Source organism: Canis lupus, chromosome 14, assembly GCF_048164855.1.
Source record: "Canis lupus baileyi chromosome 14, mCanLup2.hap1, whole genome shotgun sequence".
NCBI lineage: Eukaryota > Metazoa > Chordata > Mammalia > Carnivora > Canidae > Canis > Canis lupus.
Window position 1 is genome coordinate 58,232,345 of NC_132851.1, and position 21,790 is coordinate 58,254,134.

Below are 21,790 nucleotides of genomic sequence, written 5' to 3' on the forward strand. Positions count from 1 at the left end.
ATCCAGAAAAACTTTACTAGAAGGTGTTATTTTTGTTCATACTGTATATAATTCTTTTGAAAAGTGTCCACTTTGAGTAGCAAGTAAATTCATGACATGATGGTATCTTCGTGTAATGTGAGGGGGCAGTGAGAAGAAACTTATCAAAAGATTAATAACAGATTGACCTTTAAGATATAACAATACATAATTTTCAACACTAAAATCAATTTATGTAAAAATGAGTTTAAAGATACATTTTATTTTAATAGAGGTAATGGTATAATGTGCCAAATAATATCCAGCAAAGAATTGTGAATGTATTTATCTTTTCCACAATTCTGAATAAAAGCTCTTATCCCATCTAACTGCACTGCTTGTGATCCCTTGAATATATGTTGTATTTTGCTAACTTTATTTCTCTATTCTTGTAACTCCTTTCCTCATTCCTACCTCACTCTCCCTTCTCTGTCACACACTTACAATCTCTGTCAATCCAGTGTTTTTCATTCTTCAACTCTGTTCTAATTTCTCTTGCTATCTGGAAATTTCTCTTGTAATCATTGTTTCCTCCCTCTCTCATGTCTGATGCAGGGGTGCAAGGTAGAGATTAGCTGGACAGACTGTGGAGTCACACTGTGTGGCTTTGAATCCCAGATCAATCACTTATTATGATGCAATCTTGTGCAAATCAATCATTACCTCTGTGCCTTGATTTTCCCATCTGTAAAAGATGGATGTTAATGGCACCTAACTCGTAGAGTTGTGGTGAGCATCCAGCAAGACATAAGGATCTGCAAGTCACTTAGAATAGGGCCTATCACTTAGAATTTGCTGGTTAAACTTTTTGCTGGATATAAGTTGTCTATGAGAATAGATCGTATTTTATCCCCTATAAAATTCAGGCACTTTGTATACAATATATCTGTGATACAAGGTTAAAAATACATGACCCAAAATCCTTCTTTATATGAGAAAATATCTAAAACATGAGTGTTAGTTTTATCACTTCACATTAATCTCACTATATTTTAAAGCATGCCCCTTTCCTATTTAATAAAGCATGCTACGTAAAGTTTGTATTAGTTTAAAGTATTTTGAGGTAAGTAAAAAGAGATCTTATGTCAAAAAATGCTATCTTATATGTCTATTAATTTTTTTTATGTCTATTAATTAACTTATTTTATTAGGAGGGGAAACAACGCTTGTACAATCAGGAGATTGTAATGATTGCATTATAATGAATGTAGTGGCATTCTCCAGAAAGACATCTGTATTTTACTTAAGAAATCATTACTTCAAGTCATAGAATTAGAACATGCATATTTATTCATACAACACTATTTAGAAGTACAAATAAAGCTATAGAAAGTCAGACAATTGCATATGAAAAAGAAATAACTAGGAATAAAGATTTTTTTCATTTCAAGATCAAGATCACTTAAAACGTATTATTTGGAATAATAAGGTGGGACTGTCTTACTTAGATAACTATATCTTTTTAAAATACTTCAGAAGCAATATTCTTTTAATGAAATGCTATGAGTATATTGCAAAGCCAGATACATTTCTCTCTTCCTGTTTAATGTTTATAAAAGTAATTTATTTGTAGATGCCTGTATTAGGTGAAACGCCACATATGCAGAGAAGGAGCACTGGATGTGAAGATATCATTTGATCTAAACTTTGAAGACTGCAGGGGTCACTGATGTAATAAAAGGTGACAGATATTCCAGGAAGAAGAGGCAGCATGTGCCAAGCTGACAAGTCATGAAAGAACCCATCAAGTTCAAATATGGGTAGAGCTCTGGATTTTCACTTTGTCGATGCAAAAGTGATGGGAGATGAACTGGGAAAGACTTTATTTTAAAACTGACTGGGCCTACACTAGTAAAAAATAAAAAGAAATACGGTTCATAATGTATTTGTAAATGTCTGTCACAACACAACAGAAGAAAAGATTATAAATAGTTTTTTTTCTTTAATATAATTTTAATCAAGGCTCATGAGTAGAGAAAGGCTTCTAATTTAACTTTAATTATATTGCCACACCTGTTTTAATTCAGACAGATTTAAAAAGAGACTAAATTCTGTTTTGGACCCTCGTGGTCCCATTCTCACATCAGAGGGCCCATTACAGACTTTCATTAATGTTGAAGCCCCTTTTCTTTCTAAAGTCCACAACTAATATGCCACCCCAAGGGTGAAAGCCAAAATATTTGACACCTGCGTTGGCATGGGTACATATGTGTCAGAAGTTCCACCAGCTATAATGCTGGAGTATCCAGAATATCCTGCTGTACCAGACATCATCACCCCTTCATTTGGCTGGTTTCAGGAATTCAGATGTAACCAGGGATGAAACTGAGTAGTCATACAAAGGGGACATATGAGTAATCCTGGCACCAGCTTTTTATCAAACACTAACAAAGTATTCTAATAAATTTAGAGATAATAGAGTCAAAGGGTACGTACCAGCTAAACTTCAGCCCTGATCCAATTAGAAGGAGGCCTACATTTTCTGGAGTCAGCCTGGGTAGCTCTTTTATTCTGACTCTGACTCTCACTTACAGAAATCCACTGGGGGAATTGTCAGAGTATAATTGGAATTGGAAGAACTGATTTCCAACAGATATTCAGAGAAAATAGTCTTAGATTTCCCTCATTGGCACCTCTCAGCTCATAATATATGAGTAGGTATCTTGTCTATCAAACTGATACTCTGATCTTAGTCCATCATTATCAATTTGACCCCACTCCTTTATGATTGTAGCATCTCCCTGATAGTTCTACTTATGAAATTTTCAGTTTTCTTCTACTTTTTTTGTAGAATTTCTTCATTTTATCTACCCTTTACTTTTTAGACTCTTACTTTTCTTTTACCATTATGGGTCAGTGGTAAATATTTAGTATTTCTCACCCAAGGTATATTGAGTGTAAGTTGGATGGAAGTCCTATGTAAAAAAATATTTTTCTTTGGTGAGTTTGTTCCATAAATTCAATCCAAATTCACTGAGCTTAGAATAAAAAAAAATTACACTGGAAAGAGAATGAACTGATCAGAAGACTTCTAGACTTTGAATAATATACATTTGGAAAGAAAAAAATACATTTACTTTTTAGGGAAATGGGCACCTGGCATTTGTTCTGTAAGATTTCTTAGATTTCATCACCTAGTTTTAAAAGTCAGATTAATTATTTATGACAGTGTAGGTTGTAATGTCAATAACGAAAATATTATTTGAGAAGCATGATAGGGAACTAAAACACTTCTCACATTTTAGAATATGGGAGAAAAGCAATTAAAATGAATGTTTGCAAACAAGCAGGATCTTCTTTTGTTGACAAGAATAAGACACTTTAGGACCCATTCGATTATTTTTTATGCTTGAGTCATTTTAATGCTAATTATATTTAGTTTGGCTTATGTTTTGTCTCAGTTCCTGCTAGCCTGCAAGAATGACATAGCAATAATTAATGTGGCTCACTCTAACCCTTGTAAATTCAATAAAACTGTAGAAATCATTTTCCATTATCCAGCTCAAAGTACAGACAAAGAATAGATTTGCCAATAATTTTGAAAGCATATTATCAAAAATCTATATAAAAAGAGCTCAGAAAGCATGTCAAAACATGATTCTAATCACAGAGCAGAGTTTTTATATTATTTTATATTATTTACCAAAGATCTAGCTCAGGCAGTCTAAGTATTAATAGAAGCATATTATTTGTGGAATTCACCAACCTTGTATTTAGTCATTCAGTTTTGGTAATCACAAAAGAGCTACAATCTATTGATTTATTGAATTTTCACTCTTTATAAGGCACAATGTTATTTTTAATCTTATTAAATTCCGTAACAGTGGTATTACAGAATAAATTTTTCAGAGAAAGGAAAGTGAGGCTTAAAAAGATTCAGTGTATGACGTGAGTTGACTAGTGCCAATATATAAGAACCAAAGCTGAGAATCTAATTTATGTCCACCTGACTATAAAGGATGTTTTCCTTTCCTCCACACCATGATGCCTATAGTTTTAAAACACTTATTTTAAAATTAAAATTTTAGTTTAAAATCTTACAAGAATTTACTCTTTTGTGTTATCACAAACTTGGTAATCATGACTGTTGCCGTGACAAACTATCCAGCCACTAATGGCAGATCTAGAGGAATTTAGCTTTTCTCAGTAAATAATATATCCTTACATATGACTATTACTTACATATGTTCTGAGTGTTCTGAAATATTCTATAGTGAAATGGTCTTGGATTCTATTTATATGGAGGTATACAAAGCAATAAAACCCATAGAAACAGAAAGTAGAAATGTTATTGCTAGCAGCTGGAGAAGGAAGGGAGAGTTGCTCTTCAGCATGTATAAATGTTCAGTTTGCAAGACAAAAGAGTTGTGGAGATCATCTGTACAACATGTGGTTATAATGAACAATATACACTTGAAAACATAAGAGGACAGATACATGACATGGGAGGTTATTTTACTGCAGTGGAAAAACTGAGTTTGATTCCTTATTCTGTGATTTTTTTGGTGCTAATGTCCATCACAAATCCAAGACAGGAGAGAAATGCCACCCTTGGTAAAGTAATCCTTTTCCATAAGGTATCTCAGAGTTAAGTGAAACAAACTTTGGGGAGTGTTGATCTAGCCCTTGTCTTTCAGAGCGTTGCCCTAACAGTCAGCAGAGCTATCACTGGGGAGCGTATTAGAAGTGCATAATCTTAATGCTCAAGTTGATCTATTGAAACAAATTCTACATTTTAGCAATATCCTCAGAGGCACATAAAATTTTGAGAAACCGTAAACTAGGCCACATTGCAAAAGTTGCAGCTAAATCTGGGCTTATTATTTTATTTGCATTGATACCACATGCTTTTCTGAAACCATTAGCTCATCAATAAACACTTGATACCACTTAGGGCTCTACTCAGGGAGCATTTGATTTAGAAGCATCATAATTCACTGGAGAATAATTGTCACTGGGTTTCTCTTAGAAATATTTTACAAGACTTGTAAATAATTAAAAGTATGCCTCTGCTTATACTTACATATCTACAGTTTTATTTCACTCTGTCATTCTATTTGGATGATATTCCATTTAGTATACTAAAACTTGCAGCTGTTTGAAATTACTTTTATTTTGACCCCAAGGGAAACTTGAGATAAGTCAAATATTGTGGTTCAATTATTAATGGTTAATGGTCAACCAGAAAGTGGAATCTTATGCTTAGAACTGGAAGAGATAATGCTTATTAAGGGGATAAGGATGGAGGACAAAGTATGGGGCAATTAGAAGGGTACTTGTATTTTAATTCCATTATTATCCTTAGTTGTTGATAACATTTTAGGGAAAAATCATTTATAACATTATGTAATTTTAATTTGGAGAAAGATGATAAAATAAAAGGTCTATATACCTTATCCGAAACAGGAACATGAAAATAGTAATGTCTCTATAAATAGAAACTCAAAACTTTCTGTAATACTATCCTCTATTTCAGATCCTGTACACTGATAAGCTTTCTCATTTCTCAAATTAATAATGATTTAGAATTGTTCAGACATTAGTGAAGGTAGATGATTACTGATGGTGTCAGAAATTATGGACTTTTCAGAGGAGGTGGGGAATCCAAGAATTAAGAAATCTGACAGCTTGTTTTATTAATAGTGAAATAATTTAAAACTATATAAAAATAATAAAAATAATTTAAAACTATATTGTTTTATTTACTAATAACAAATCTATGAACCAATAAATTTTGTTTCTATAGTTCTATTTTTTTCAGATAAGCAGGGTTTAGATTTTATCAGGAAGAGCACTTGTAAATGTCTAATAATTATTTTGTATTTCTTAAACCTCATTCTATGCCCTAACAAAGAAAAACAGGTACTGAGTTAATGAACTGGATTTTATTTCTATTCACCTTTTTTTTTATTTTTAAGATTTTATTTATTTATGACAGAGAGAGAGAGAGAGAGAGAGAGAGAGGCAGAGACAGAAGCAGGATCCATGCAGGAAGCCTGATGTGGGACTTGATCCCGGGTCTCCAGGATCACACCCCAGGCTGAAGGCGGCACTAAACCGCTGGGCCACTGGGGCTGACCTGGTTTATCACTGGTTCATAGAATTTGTTCTCCCCCCACACCTTTTTTTTTTAAGATTTTATTTATTTATTCATGAGAGACACAGAGAGATAGGCAGAGACATAGGCAGAGGGAGAAGCAGGCTTCCTACAAGGAACCAAATGCGGGACTCAATCCCAGGACCCTGGGATCACGCCCTGAGCTAAAGGCAGACAGACACTCAACCACTGAGCCACCCAGGCATCCCTAGACTTTGTTTCTTTATGTGAAATGCACAATATAAAATTCAAGCATACTCATACTTCAAACATTTTCATTTTTAGGACTAAAGGTAAATCAATCACTGCATGCTTACAGGCCTCTCAAATGTAAATTGTCCAAACTGAAGTACTGATTACTAACCACAGTCTTGCTCCTCCTAATCTTTTCCCCATAAATGGCAATTCCTTTCTTTGAGGAACTCATGACAAATAATTTATAATTATTGTTGACTCCTCTCTTTTTCTTATACTCCATATCTAAATCACAAGAAACCTTCCTGTGATTGTCTTCAAAATATATATAGAATTCAACTACTACCATCATCTTGTTAGATCAGTATCCTAATCTAATTCATAATGAAAAAAAATTCATAATGAGGTATGAATAATGTCAGTAGCCTCCCATGGTCTCCCAGCCTAAACACTTGGCTCTATGCTTAACATGGCAGCCTGACTGATCTTGTACACAGATACCAGATTCCATCACATCTTGGTTCTAAAGGCTGCAAAGCACAGATTAAGAGATAGTCTTTACAGGGACCAAAGTGTGCACTATCTACCCTCCTAGTACATTTCCAAATTAAGCTCTTTCCAGTCTCCTCTCCCTCATTCCACTGAAGCAATAATGGCTTTAATGTTTCTTGAACATCCCATACAAGTCTCATTTGAGACTTGCTGGTCCTTATTTCTATAATATTTTGCCCCCGATATCTGTAAGGCCTTCACTTTATTCAAGCCTTATCAGAGAGGTCTAAATAAAATAGAAATAAATAAAATAGAAATCCCCAACCCTCAATAGAAGCAATCCTTAATTTCCTCATCTAGCTTTATTTTCTCATTTAATACATTATAAATGTATTTATTCACTTAGTTTCTCTCTCTCCCACCCAAAGCAAACTTCATAAAGGCAGGAACTCAGTCTGTTTAATTTCTGCTGTATCCTGATTAATAGCAAAAGACATGTATTAGGTGATCAGTTAAAATCATTGAATAAATAAATGTCAAGTGTATGCTGAGTGTTGAAATATGAGATTGGTAATGTAAACTCTAAGAGCTTGGGCTTGGAAGGTATGCAAAACTGTTTTTAAAATGTGGCATTATGGGACGCCTGGGTGGCTCAGCAGTTGAGCACCTGCCTTCAGCTCAGGGTGTGATCCTAGGGTCCTGGGATCGAGTCCCACATTGGGCTCCCTGCATGGAGCCTGCTTCTCCCTCTGCCTGTATCTCTGCCTCTCTCTCTGTGTTTCTCTCATGAATAAATAAATAAAATCTTTTTTAAAAATGTGGCATTATATTATGCTAGTTTTATGATACTGGATGGGGTATTTGACCTCTTTAAAGTCAATTTTCCCTATCTGTAAAATGAGAACAAATACTAGTGTCTAAACCATAGCATTATTGTTCAGATTAAAGGAGATAATAAATTAAGAGAATTAAGCTTAGTAAATTCTTAAAGCAATGTTAATTGTTAGTGGTAGTAATGGCTGTTATATTCAAAATCCTGTGAAAAGATGATCAAACAATTCCCTTCATATGAATTTTATTTTTTCTAAAGACTGATAGTTTTATAGAATAAGGTTTTAAGAATAAAATATAAACTATATATACCTTTAACTAGTTTTAAATGTTTACATAACTGCATTTAGTCATTCACTCATTTAATATCATTTATGTCTTTTTTTAAAAATTACCTAATGTGTCTGGCCCTATGATAGAGACTAGGGGAGCTATAAACATACCAGTTTCAAGAAGCTTATTTTGTAGTAAGGATGATAAAACGTGCAGAAGGATAACTATGATACTACGCATAGCAAGATAAAGTGCACAGAAATGCAACTAGAGTGTATAAGATTGTCTCTGGCTGAGAATTTACTCATTCAACAGATCCATGAAATACTACCCATGCTGAGCACTGATCTGAACATATTGGTGAGCAAGGCAACAAAAATCTCTGCTCTTTGAGGCTTAAATTCTAATGTAGAACCAGGAAGCTTTCTTTTACTGAGCTATTTGTGGAACTGGGGAGCTTTTCTTTACTGAGCTATTCAACATTATTTAGTGGTTCCTGTATGCAAGGCAGACACTGAGAATAGAAAGAAAAATGAAGATAAATGACACTGATCTCGTGGAGAAAGCCACATCTGAATTCATCCTGAAGGTCAAGTAGAGCCAAGGAAAGTGGAGAGGACATTCTCGGGCTGAATGGAATATTTCAAAGGGGTAGAACAAGAACTCGACAGAGTTTTTATAGAAAGGAAATAATAAAAGATGCAGTTATGGTTAAAATTATAGTGGGTTAAGCATCAAAGTATATACGTTTTGCTTCATTTGCTTGTTTGGTGATGAAGCATCAGAGGAAAGCAGTGATTTAGTAAAACCTACCCTGGTATAACATCTGTGGAATGGGCTCATGTGAGAAAAGACAAAAGTAGAAAGGCTAGTTTGAAGAGTGTTGAAATGTTCCTGGATAATATATAATAAGAGCCTGCAAAATGGAAGTATCTTTTTTAAGATAAAATGAAATACTATATTTGAAATAACAAATTTATATAAGTCAAAATTGTCTGACAATTTAAACAATCCATTGTCATTGAATGTGCTATCTCTTCAGACATAGAAATAAAAAGAAATAGGGAGAGATTCCTCCAATGTTCCTCTAATATTTTGCTTAAATATATTTATTTTACAAAAGAACCAAATTTATTTGTCCATGACCCTAGATTAAAAAATATAACTATAGGGGATCCCTGGGTGGCTCAGCGGTTTAGCGCCTGCCTTTGGCTCAGGGCGCAATCCTGGAGAGCCAGGATCGAATCCCACGTCGGGCTCCCTGCATGGAGCCTGCTTCTCCCTCCTCCTGTGTCTCTGCCTTTCTCTCTCTCTCTCTGTCTATCATGAATAAATATATAAATAAATCTTAAAAAAGGAAATATAACTATAAATCATTTTAAGACTCAATAGAAGTATTCCTTTAGTCAATTTTGATAATAATTTCCATAAGTGGGGAAAGATAAATCATAAAGAACTTAAAGGTGCTGCAATGAGAAAATTATTTTCCCATTTTTACTTTATTTTTGAATCTCTACAAATAGTAAAATTGGCACTGTATATATTTCATTAAAGCATCTTGTATTGTGAATGAGTCAATTAAGCCTAGATCTGAGGGTTTTTTACATCATTTGTCAGGAAGTCTCTCTAGAATATATAACTATGATATGCCCTGTTTAACAACACATCACAGAATGAATTTGAATTTGGGCCTATGTTTCTGGCACGTAGGGCAGTAATAGGGGAAAGATGAAGGTTCATGATGACACCACCCATAGGAGTGCTACTTCAGACTCCCTACCTCAGTTTCAATCAGAAAAATCACAAGATTTAGTTGCACTTATGTCTCATTATCTGTGTGCTGCAGGTTGAGAATAATTGTTGAATAAATTAGCATCAGATCAGAGAGCATGAAATTAAGGACACAAATAAAGTGAGTTGCAACATGGTAAATTAAAAACAAGTTGAAGACTTCCTCAGCTGAACATCAAGAGGTACATTTATTAAGGGGAAATGCAGTTTGAGTTCACACAGAACTGAAAACAAGACAGAAATATTTTTAATATTTTCATTTTGCTTTATGTATATGTTTAGTTTCATGGCAGCAACATCAAGTAGAATATTTTATTAGGAGATTCGAAATTTCAAATCTGTATTCCTAACCACAGTATTGTTTTTTAGACTAAAATTCAGATAAGATCATTTGTTGATATAGGTTTCAAGTGTGTATAAAATATATGGCAAATTAAGTTAACTGAATGTGAGAAATTTAGTTGTCTTACTTTGCCTCAGCCATGATCCATTCACATTAAACAGTTTATATAATAAATCAGGGATCTATAAAAGTAGGTGAATATAAACTAATAATTTTGGGGACTTATCCACTAGTATCTGATGTATTCACTTAGATTAAAATAAATATTCACTATTCTAATTACCTGCAGTTTTGTTCATACACACAAATATACCTTAATTCAATCTGTATAACAATCATACAAGTTAGGTATGATTTCCCCTTTTTATTGGTGATATTGAAGCTCAAAATGTTAACTAACATGACTATGGACTGGTTTAGCTTTAGGTATGATAGGCTTACATAAATATTTAGGATACTGTCTCTGTCTTCAAGGATCAGATTTTAAAATTTTTTTATTTATTTTTTATTTATTTTATTTTTTTAGCTAGGGAGTTAAAAATATATGCAAAAGGGACAAAATGAAATGAAAGATTTGAATAAGAGTTTTGGCCAAATGAAGGATCATTACAGGCAATTGCAAAAATCTGTACATTGGCACAGTGTTCAAAAGAAGAAGGGAGTACTTTAGGGTGAAGTGATGAGGGATTGTTTCATGGATGTGATGTAATTTGAAAGGGTTTTGAAGGAATTGAAATGGTGGTGAATATGAGAGTGTAAGTTCCAGAGGAAGAGGCAATGTAGGCAGGTCAAAATATCAAGCATGTTAAAATGGACTTAAAAAAACAAAACAAAACAAAACAATGCATGTGAAGGAGTTTAGAACATAGGAAGAGATATAAGGAGAAAGTAACGCTATATATTGTTTTAGTACCTGTTCTTTGCCCTGCCCATTCTAGACTTTACCTGTATTCATGTCCCCTCCCTCAATTCACTATCTTTCCTTACCCCATGTCACTGATGAGGACTACGTTTTCTGAATGTCTAACTATCTTTTTCAAAGTCACATAGTTTATGGCAGAACCAAAATTACAGTATGTGGCTAGATCTACAGTCCATGTTCTTGACCATTATGCAATACTATCTTCCATAATAGTAATAGTGATCTGGCACTGTTCCAAACATTAAATCTGAACTCATTACAGAAGGTAAACTGGCTGCCTATAGACCACATTTATCCTGAAGAGGTCATGGTCAGAGTTTATTTGAGGAAGTTAAATTTGGCAGCCGTGTTAAGAATGAGATAAAGAAATGAAATGTATCAAATATTTGCCTACTATTATTACCATGACTACAATTAAGAAATATGCTTTATATTATATAGCACATTACTGCATAAGAAATAATCAATTATCATTATAATTCTTGTTCCTACAGTAGTGCCACAAGCAATCACTCATGTCCTTTTAGGACCTTTCCTTCAGATACAATATAGTCATATTCAAATTTTGATTTCATTTTATTGTACCAGGGATGATCTTTTTTACATCATATTCTCATTACAAATAGTCTTGCTCATTCATCATTGGGTACAATTTTTGTAAAATATTTTAATTTCTCATATTACTAAAAAGTCGTATTTTTTTCCTTATTCTCTACCTTTCTTTCTCTTGTCCCAGCCTCTCACCTTTCTTTAGGAACTTAATTGTGTGATATGACTTTAGGTTGTCCTTCTTACTCCAGCAATAGAAAGCAATACAATACAATACAATGTTATTCTTTGAGTTACTACCCCCCTTGATAGGGGGTAGTAATGAATATGCATCTGGAGGAAGAAACACACCTAAGTTTTGAAGAAACCTCCCTTTCTGCAGGTTATTTTATTCCTATGCTACATTTCTCAAGGAGAATTCTTACTAGAAATGTGTATCTCTTTAAAACATGGGAAAAAACAATCTAGCAATAAAAGCTGATTCAAAAGTTCAGCCAATCGTCAATATGGTAACTTACACTTTGGTTGGTTTTAGAAATTGTAAGGGGTTGCTACCTTCTCTCATCTGTGACCTATTGTGAATAAATTATGATTTTGGATTAACTTGTTATATACAAATATTTTGTTAAATACAAATATTTTGACTTGCTTCTTTTGTCTATATAGTGAAAAAGTTGTGTTTCTATTATTACTATTTTGTTTTCCATATTTAAAAGCTAAATAAGTGGGTATTCAATCCACTTATGTCGATAAGTGGCATAATTGGCTATCTAATAAATTGAAATTACTTAAATTGGTGGCATTCATTGAATACATATTGCTGATATGCATATTTAGCATATATAATGCAAAACGTGATTATTAGCAACTGGAAGGTGAACAAATAATTAAAAGCAAGTCTAAAGAATATTCCTTGCTAAAATTTTTAGATGATTTAGAAAGTGGTGAGTAGAACACATAGAAATAACAAAGAAAAAAATGAATTTAAATAAAGACTGCATGTGACCCAAAAATACTTGATTGGATGATGAAAAATTATTTGAACTCTTTGTAATGGGAAGCTTGTCACATAAGCACATTTATAAGACATAAATACATATTTAAAAGAGATGTGAAATTTTAGATAATTTCTGAGTAAAAATTAAATTTTCTTTAAGAAAATGATTAATCTCAAGGAATTTTTCCAACCTTCTGTGGCTGCTGCTTTCCCTAAAATTATTATAAGATCTCAATGAAAAAAAATGAATGAAAGAAATACATCTGTCTTTAAAGAACAGTTTAAAAGTGGCAGGGCACCTATGGTTATAGTAACTCTATCAAATGTTAAACTTCAATGTCACAATCAAAATGTTAAAATTAATATTTTATTAGGATAAAAAGTGAAAGAGCCAGAAAAAAAAAATGTTGATACATTTACTACTCCTTTTATCTGGTTCCTTTTTCCCTATTAGTGAATTCATAATAAATGAATTAATACATAAGTTTTGAAAAACTAAATAGAAATTCAGGTTCTATTATAATAAAGATATTTTTAATAACATTACTGTGGCTACTTTTCTTTTTATCCTGAAATTCATAATAACATAATAGAAGATACCCAGATATTCATGATACACACACACACACACATAGAATTTTTACTTTACTTACTTTTGGTCACAACACCTTCCAAGTGAATGATGTTAGGATGATCAAACTGTCCCATGATACTTGCTTCACCCAGGAAATCTCGGCGTTGCTTTTCTGTATAGCCTACTTTCAGGGTTTTGATTGCCACAGGTAATTCTCTTTTTCCTGGAAGTTTCAAACGTCCACTACAAACTTCACCAAATTCACCTTGTCATAAAGATGGAAAAACAAACTCATTTTAAATCCTTACTTAAGTAATATGCTATGGTATTCCTAGAATATTAAGGTTTAGACAAAACAGAATTAATGGAGGAGTCCAAACTTCATTATCAGTGTTAAGAGAATAAGTGGTGCGTTGGGAAAAATCATCTACAGGTGATCATAAAACACTCTGGGGGTTATTAGCTTCATCCATCTCGTCTACAAAAACCTTAATGAAAACATTAGAGAGAAATTAAATTCAACTGATTGAAAATCTCTTCCATCTTCCTTCTCTTTCTACACTAACAGTGCCATAATTAATGTGAAGAGAAAAGGAGGAAAGTTTATAGAAGGACAGAAAAGAAATAATTTTAAGGAAGGGATGATTCATAAATGGAATAACTGAGTGCTTAACCTATGTAAATCGTTTTGGACACTAGAAATTATATATGGAATAGAAAAACAGTAGATGATAAAATCCTATATTTGTAAATACATAATTTTTGTTGGTTTATTTATTTTTTTAATCTTATAAAGCAAACATTTGCTGGTTTAAATATGAGCTCCACAGAAGGAAGAATTAAAATATGATCAATTACATACTATTTTGAAAGCAAGTCAGTTACAAAAGATTTAAAAACATACTATGTTAGATGAAGACATGGACATATACATTCTATATATAAACATGGATCAAAAGAAAAAAAAAAAGAAAGGACCCAAATAGATAAAATCATGAATGATTGAGGAGAGATCACAACCAATGCCAAAGAAATACAAACAATCATAAGAGAATACTATGAAAGCTTATATGCCAACAAACTTCATGACCTGGAAGCAATGGACAGCTTCCTAGAAACTTACAAGCTACCAAAACTGAAACAGGAAGAAATAGAAAATTTGAAGAGACCCATAACCAGCAAAGAAACTGAATACGTTATCAAAAATCTCCCAAAAACAAAAGTCCTGGGCAGCCCTGGTGGCTCAGAGGGTTTAGCGAGGCCTCCAGCCCAGGGCGTGATCAGGGAGACCCAGGATCGAGTCCCACATTGGGCTCCCTGCATGGAGCCTGCTTCTCCCTCTGCCTGTGTCTCTGCCTCTCTCTCTCTGTGTGTCTCTATGAATAAATAAATAAAATGTTTAAAAAAAAAAAAAAAAACAGAAAACAACAAAAGTCCTGGGCTGGATGGCTTCCTAGGGAAAGTCTACCAAATATTTAAAGAGTTAATACCTATTCTTCTCAAACTGTTCCAAAAAATAGAAATGTAAGGAAAATTCCCAAACTCATTCTACAAAGCTATCATTCCCTCGATCTCCAAACTAGACACACACCCGACTAAAAAGGAAATTAAAGGCCAATATCACTGGTGAACATGGATGCAAAAATTCTCAATAAAATACTAGCAAATCAAATTCAACAGTACATTGAAAGAATTATTCACCACAGTCAAGTGGGCCACAGGGTGGTTCAATAATTGCAAATCAATCAACATGATACACCACATTAATAAAAGAAAAGCTAAGAACCATATAATCTGTCAGTAGATGCAGAAAAAGGCATTTGACACAATACAGCATCTTTTCCTGATAAAAACCTTCAACAAAGTAGGGATAGATGTAATACACCTCAATATCATAAAGGCATATATGAAAGACTCACAGCTAATATCATCCTCAATGGGAAAAGAACTGAGAGCCTTCCCCTATGGTCAGGAACAAGTCAAAGATGTCCACTTTCACCGTTATATTTAACACAGTACTGGAAGTTTTAGCCTCAGCAATCAGACAACAAAAAGAAATAAAAGGCATCCAAATTAGCAGGGAAGAAGTCAATTTCATTATTTGAAGATAACATGATACTCTATGTAGAAAAACAGAAAAACTTCACCCCAAAATTGCTAAAATTCATACTTGATTCAGCAAAGTTGCAAGATATAAAATCAGCATGCAGAAGTTTGTTGCATAAGATACCTAGGAATAAATCTAACTAAGGAAGTAAAAGACCTGTACTCTGAAAACTATAGAACACTTACGAAAGACATTGAAGAGGAAACAAAGAAATAGAAAAGCATTCCATGCTCATGGATTTCGATTCTGAAAAAAAGAAAAACAAAACTGGAGGCATCACAATTCTGGACTTCAAGCTATATTACAAAGCTGTAGTGATCAAGACAGTGTGGTACTAGCACAAACACAGATACACAGATCAATGGAACAAAAGAGTGAACTCAGAAATGGACCCACAACCTATGGTCTACTAATCTTTGACATAGTAGGAAAGAATATCCACTGGAAAAGTGACAGTTTCTTCAACAAATGGTGTTGGGAGAACTGGACAGCCATGTGCAGAAGAATGAAACTGGACCACATTCTGATACCATACACAAAAATAAATTCAAATGGATGACAGACCTTGATGTGAGACAGGAAACCATCAAAATCCAAAAACACTGGCTGAAACCTCTTTGACTTTGGTGGGAGGGAGGCACTTCTTACTAGACATGTCACCATAGCCCAGGGAAAACAAAAGCAAAAATGAACTACTGGGACTTCATCAAGATAAAAAGCTTCTGCATAACAAAGGAAACAATAAACAAAATTAAAAGACAGCCTATGGAATGGGGGAAGATATTTTCAAATGACATATCTGATAAAGGGTTAGTATCCAAAATCTACAAAGAATATATCAAACTCAACACCCAACAGGCAAATAACCCACTTAAGAAATGGGCAGAAGACATGTATAGACACTTTTTCAAAGAAGACATACAGATGGCTAACGGACACATGAAGAGAGATGCTCAATATCACTCACCATACAAATCAAAACCACAATGAGAAACTACCTCACACCTGTCAGGATGACTAAAATTAACAGCACATGAAACAACAGGTGTTGGTGAGGATGTGGGGAAAGGGGAACCATCTTGCACTGTTGGTGGTAATGGAAACTAATGTAGTCACTCTGGAGAACAGTATGGAGGTTCCTTAAAATGTTAAAAATAGAACTACTCGACTACCCAGCAATTGCACTACCAGGTATTTACTCAAAGGATAAAAAAATACAGATTCAAAGGAATATGTCACCCTGATGTTATAGCAGCATTAACTACAATAGCCAAACTATGGAGGGAACCCAAATGTCCATTGATTGATGAATGGATGAGGGAAAAAAAAAAAAAAATATATATATATATAGGAATATTACTCAGCCATCAAAAAAATGAAATCTTGCCATTTGCAATGACATGGATGGAGCTAGAGTGTATTATGCTAAGTAAAATAAGTCAGTCAGAGAAAGAGAAATACCATATGATCTCATTTATATGTGGAGCTTAAGAAAGAAAACAGATGGATGTATAGGAAGGGGGGTGGGAAGGAAAAAAGGAGGGAGGAAAACAGCCCATAAGAGATTCTTCACAAAAGAGAACAAACTGAAGTTGTTCAGAGGTGGGTGGGGGATGAGCTAGATGGGAGATGAGTACTAAGGAGGGCACTTAGGATGAGTTGTATGTAAGTGATGGATCACTGAATTCTACTCCAGAAACCGACATTGCACTGTATGTTAAGTACCTAAAATTTAAATTTAAAAAATACAAATAAATAAAAGTCTGGGTTACAACAGTGTTGTACCTGCTCCAATAACTCTTTCAATGGTGATGCATGAAGCTTCTATCTCCTTGGCAAATTCATGGACAGCTTGATTGGGATCCTCATAGGTGTGTGGATCAATGTAAGTTCTTACTCCCGGCAGTTTAACTGGAAAGACAATTGTGCATTAAAATATAAGTGCTAAAAAATAAAAAAAATAAAAATAAATAAAATAAAATACAAGTGCTTGTGATGGATGACTGAAATCATAAAGATTATTAACATGCAACTATGGCTTAAATCCCTAATTCCTAGAAATGGCCAAGCTGCAAGGATAGCTCCTCTCCTGAGTTATTGGAGTCATTTGTATAGCTTGCCATTTTTATCATTTAAAAAATCTGGGTTTTTGGCATGTACATGAAATACATATATGACAGCATATTTGAATAGATATAGCTTTCCACAATAATGTTCAGAGTCTCTGAGCCAAACTAAGATAATTTTGTTTACTAAACTGGGCAATGGAATGCTACTGCATTGTTGTTTTGTTATTCCGTTGCACTTAAAATGCCATCACAGGGATGCCTGGGTGACTCAGTTGGTTAATCTGCCTTCTGCACAGGTCATGATCCCAGGGTGGTGAGATAGAGCCCTGCATCGGGCTCCCTGCTCAGTGGAGAGCCTGCTTCTCCCTCCCTTTGCTACACCCCCTGCTTGTGTTCTCTCTCTCTCTCTCTCTCTCTCTCTCTCTCTCTGTCAAATAAGTAAATAAATAATATATATTTTTTAAAATACCATACAGATAGTTAATTTTGGTTTTACAAAAAATGATTTTAAATAATTTTTCTGGTACTTTGATCCAGTAAGGCTGACACAGAAGTCAAAAGAAAAAGAGAAGTTCTATTTCTCACTCTACCCCTGTTACTGCATGACTTTATACAAGACTAACATTTTGTGAGCCTCTGTTTCATCACATTTAATGACTATCAATTTCACGAGTTTTTTTTTTTTTTTAGGTTAAATACCATTAAATAATACAGGACTTATGAAAATAGATTCAATGCTTTGCAGCATGAATTATGGCTTTAATGATTTTGACTTTTATGGTCACAGCAGAGTGACAAAAACAAAAGAAACTTTATTATCTACTTGGCACATCAACAAATGCTATACTACTTATGAAAAAAATGTACATATTAAAATGCAATTAATTAGAACTCATTTAGGCTAATTTTTAAAGCATGTTATCAAAATGACTTTCTGTGTTTTAAAAAGGACAGTCTTTCGAATCATTGAACAAAGGTTGTTGCTACAGTAGCTGCTTAGGGAAATTCATACTATAATGCTAGAGAAAGAAGAAAAAAATATTAAGAAATTTTATTCATTTCATCTGATGGTGTTTTTTTTTTTTTAATGGTGTTATTTAACGATAAGTTTCTACTGACTGTGTTGCAAAAATATTAGATTTGGCCTGGAAATTTGGTTTGAAACATAACAGCTTTTTATATTGATTGAAAAGGTTTTTTTAAAAAAATAATTATAATAAAGGTGTACTTTTAAAAATTGAACAAACCTCCAGCTGTTGTCTAGAGTCAGGCAGCAATGCCCCCAAGCCCATGTGCTTTACAAGAACATAACAGAACACTTACATTTTGTAAAGACAATATTATGGTCAGTTATTACAAATCTCCTTGTCTGAAGATAAAGAAAATAACAGTAAAATCTCTTCTATTTTGTTTTCTCTTGATTTTTTACAATTTGCTTACTGTGCCCATTATGAAAATGCATCTTTTCCTCTTCTGGATCTTGTTTTGCTTTGCTGTAACCACACCGCCTGGAACAGAGTAAGCTACAATTAACCACATCTCCAAGTGTTGAATCACATACAGCCCAGAAGCATGAAACACAATTGAAATGATTGCAGCCCTAACTGATTTTCACACTAGTAGCATGAAAAAACATCAATCCTTCTATTGGATGAATCACATTTCCCCCACCAGTATCTCTCAGTCTTGCCCAGATTTCACTGAGAAGTCAGAAGCCATCCAAAGTCATTTTTTTTTAAAAAACCTCTTCGCTAAACCACACTTTCAAAAATTTTCTTTTCCCTTTCCTACTTTTTTTTTTTTTGCCACCTCAGAAGCAGAATGAATTGCCCAAAATATGCCTCTGATTCAATAGTGTCCTCCTTTCAGTATCTTACTCTATCACTTTATTTTTATTTTTTTTTCTCTCTCATTGTGGAGTCTTAAGTTGCTCCATTGGCTTTTCTCTCAATCCACTTAGATCCCTACCAAATTTAACACATCCTGCAACCTTTCTCAGTTCAGTTCCACTCCCCAAATCTTATTCTCTCCTGTGTTACTTAACTACTTACTAATTTAGAAGTCCTTGCAACCTGTCCTTGTTACGGAAAGAAATTTGTCCTTGAAGGTTCACTAATGATACAGTCACTTCCTGACTCTATCTTAGTTTTTAATTATTTATGATGGACTGAAATCTCTAACTACTCCTTTTCTAATGCTTCTTGCTCCTCTCTTCATTTATGTGAACATCTCTGGTTCTCTGCTGTCAATCCATTCATTTCTGTCACTTTAATTATTACCTCTATTCTGGTTTAATTCTTTTGCAAGTTACACTCTTGTTCCTCATAGATTTATTTTATTGGGATGTTCCACTGGCATACAAATTCAATAGACCTGAAAACCAAATCAGTATATTTTTCTTTATTTTCAGTCTTGATCTGTTCCCTTTTTTTCCTGTTAATATCACTAGCAAGGCCTTGGCCTCTTTAAGAACAAAGCCCTATTCTTGTGTACTTCACAACAGATTAGTTGCCAAATCGCAAGCATTGTATAACATAAAAGTCTTACAATTCATCTCTTCTTTTTCATTAGCTCTACTGCTTCTTCAATTAAGGCTTTGTTATTTTTCATTTGGATTGCCGTAAGTGCCTCTGAACTGATGCCCCTGCATTCTGTAACTGTTTTCCTAAACTCTACTAGAAATGGCTGTAGCCAAATTACTGTAAATAAGCTACTTTCTATTTTGTTACTTGTCTCCTGCAAAGTCTTCAATAAAATGGTTAAAGATTCCTAAACATAGTCTTAATGCATATTTCCTACACTATCTCTGTTATCTTCAAGTATACTGGACTATCTTCAGGTCCTCAAGATATTTCTCCATGTTTCCACATATTTACACATACTGGTTCCTACACCTAGGATAGTCTTCCTAACAATTTTCAATGGTCAAAGTCTAGTTCAATTTTTGCCTTCTTCGTGTTCTTGTTTCCTGGTACTCCAACTTAATGCATTCTTTTCCCATGTGAGCCTAATAACTTTCTACAGTCCTCTCACATTGTGATTACCATTTCAGTGCAACATAATAATTTTAGTATGTCTCCTGGATCTCTTCCTATTTGTCAGTTTCTTCAATGGCAGCAACTAGCATTTATATATAAATTTCTACAGTGACCTTGTGGCTGTCTCAGAGTTGGCATCAAAAATATTTGTCACATTGATGAATGAATACATGAATGAGTGATTTGATTGCATATACACAATGACAAATATTTAGAGAAGAAATACATTGATGAATACTAAGCTGATGTGGTACATGATTAACCATAAAACATTAAAACAACTGACTCAAATGAAAATAAATTATTTTTAGTGAAATTGTAAGAGGTGGATTTACAATTCATAAGGTTTCATAACAAAATTAAATTTAATAAAAACAAAATTTCCATTTATTTCTGCATAAAGAAAACAAGCCAAAATGGCAGATTCACAAAATATTTTCACTACAGAATTGGTTGAAAACTACTATGTGATGTAAATGAAATGTCCAATCAACACATACAAATGAGGACGGTACCTTGTTTACATATCCAATGGTATTTTTTTAAAACTTGTATATTTTGATATAAAAATGAAACACTTTATTCTATATCATTTCCTAGTATATAAATACATATACAAAGTAGATAACACACTCCATCTTTTTGTCATTTTTGAAAGAAAAATACAATTATTTTTGTTTTATCATGTTAATAAACTGGAAATTTATTAATAAAATATAGCTAAGTGAAATTCGAGTAAATTTGAAGTAATATACTTAATAGGTATGCTCGTCCTGGGTGAGGAAAAATACACAATGGGGATCTGGTGGCTTTTCAAATTTTACTCGTAACACTTAGATGCATTTGTCATCCAAGAGTCCTTAAGACATCTTGAATCAACTCACTGCAGTGAAATGGAAAGAAAAAAACAAACATATAAAATCATACAATAATTATATATGGTCTGACATTTAAGTTATTTTAATGCATTGTTAATAATTTTTCTAGATATTTCATTATTCTTTCAATCTTTAATGCATGTCTCTAAAGAGAAGTTTGATACTTTTTAAAATCAATGTTCTAACTACAATTGTGTGAAACCATCCTGAGATTTATATTATTTAGATAATACTGACAAAAAAACCTTCGTTAGAAGAATTCTAAAGAGACCAGAAAAGTATACACGTTCTTGCAGTTTACTTTAGAAAACAAACACCCATTCTACCTTCAACTCTCCTACCTTCACAAGAAAAAAAAAAAAAAAAAAGCTTTCAAAGTTGTATCTTCAAATAGTCTTTATCATTAAATAAGCCTCATGGATTTTTAAATTGCATGCAAATTCCTCATGTGAAAATGGAAATAAAACTTTGGATCTCATCTAAAAAGTGATTTGGGAATACCTTGGTGAGGACGGTTAACATTTTAATACCTAGGGTGAGAGTCAGGAGGGCAATAGAAAGGAGTTATTTTTGACTATGGGCATCTCTGGAGCTCTATAACATATACGGCTGCATG

The 21,790-nt window shown here is 33.5% G+C and overlaps 1 protein-coding gene across 6 annotated transcripts in view; it reads right to left on the reverse strand.

The window, feature by feature from the left end:
• The window catches only part of EPHA5 (EPH receptor A5), a 346,405-nt gene that overhangs the window by 29,411 nt on the left and 295,204 nt on the right, over window positions 1-21,790 (reverse strand). For all 6 annotated transcript variants that reach the window (XM_072775217.1, XM_072775223.1, XM_072775220.1 and 3 more), the window contains 3 exons: window positions 18,699-18,766; window positions 16,975-17,100; window positions 13,162-13,347 (listed from right to left, as the gene is read on the reverse strand). In XM_072775217.1, the coding sequence (XP_072631318.1) occupies window positions 13,162-13,347; window positions 16,975-17,100; window positions 18,699-18,766 (380 nt within the window). The remainder of the gene's footprint in view (window positions 1-13,161; window positions 13,348-16,974; window positions 17,101-18,698; window positions 18,767-21,790) is intronic.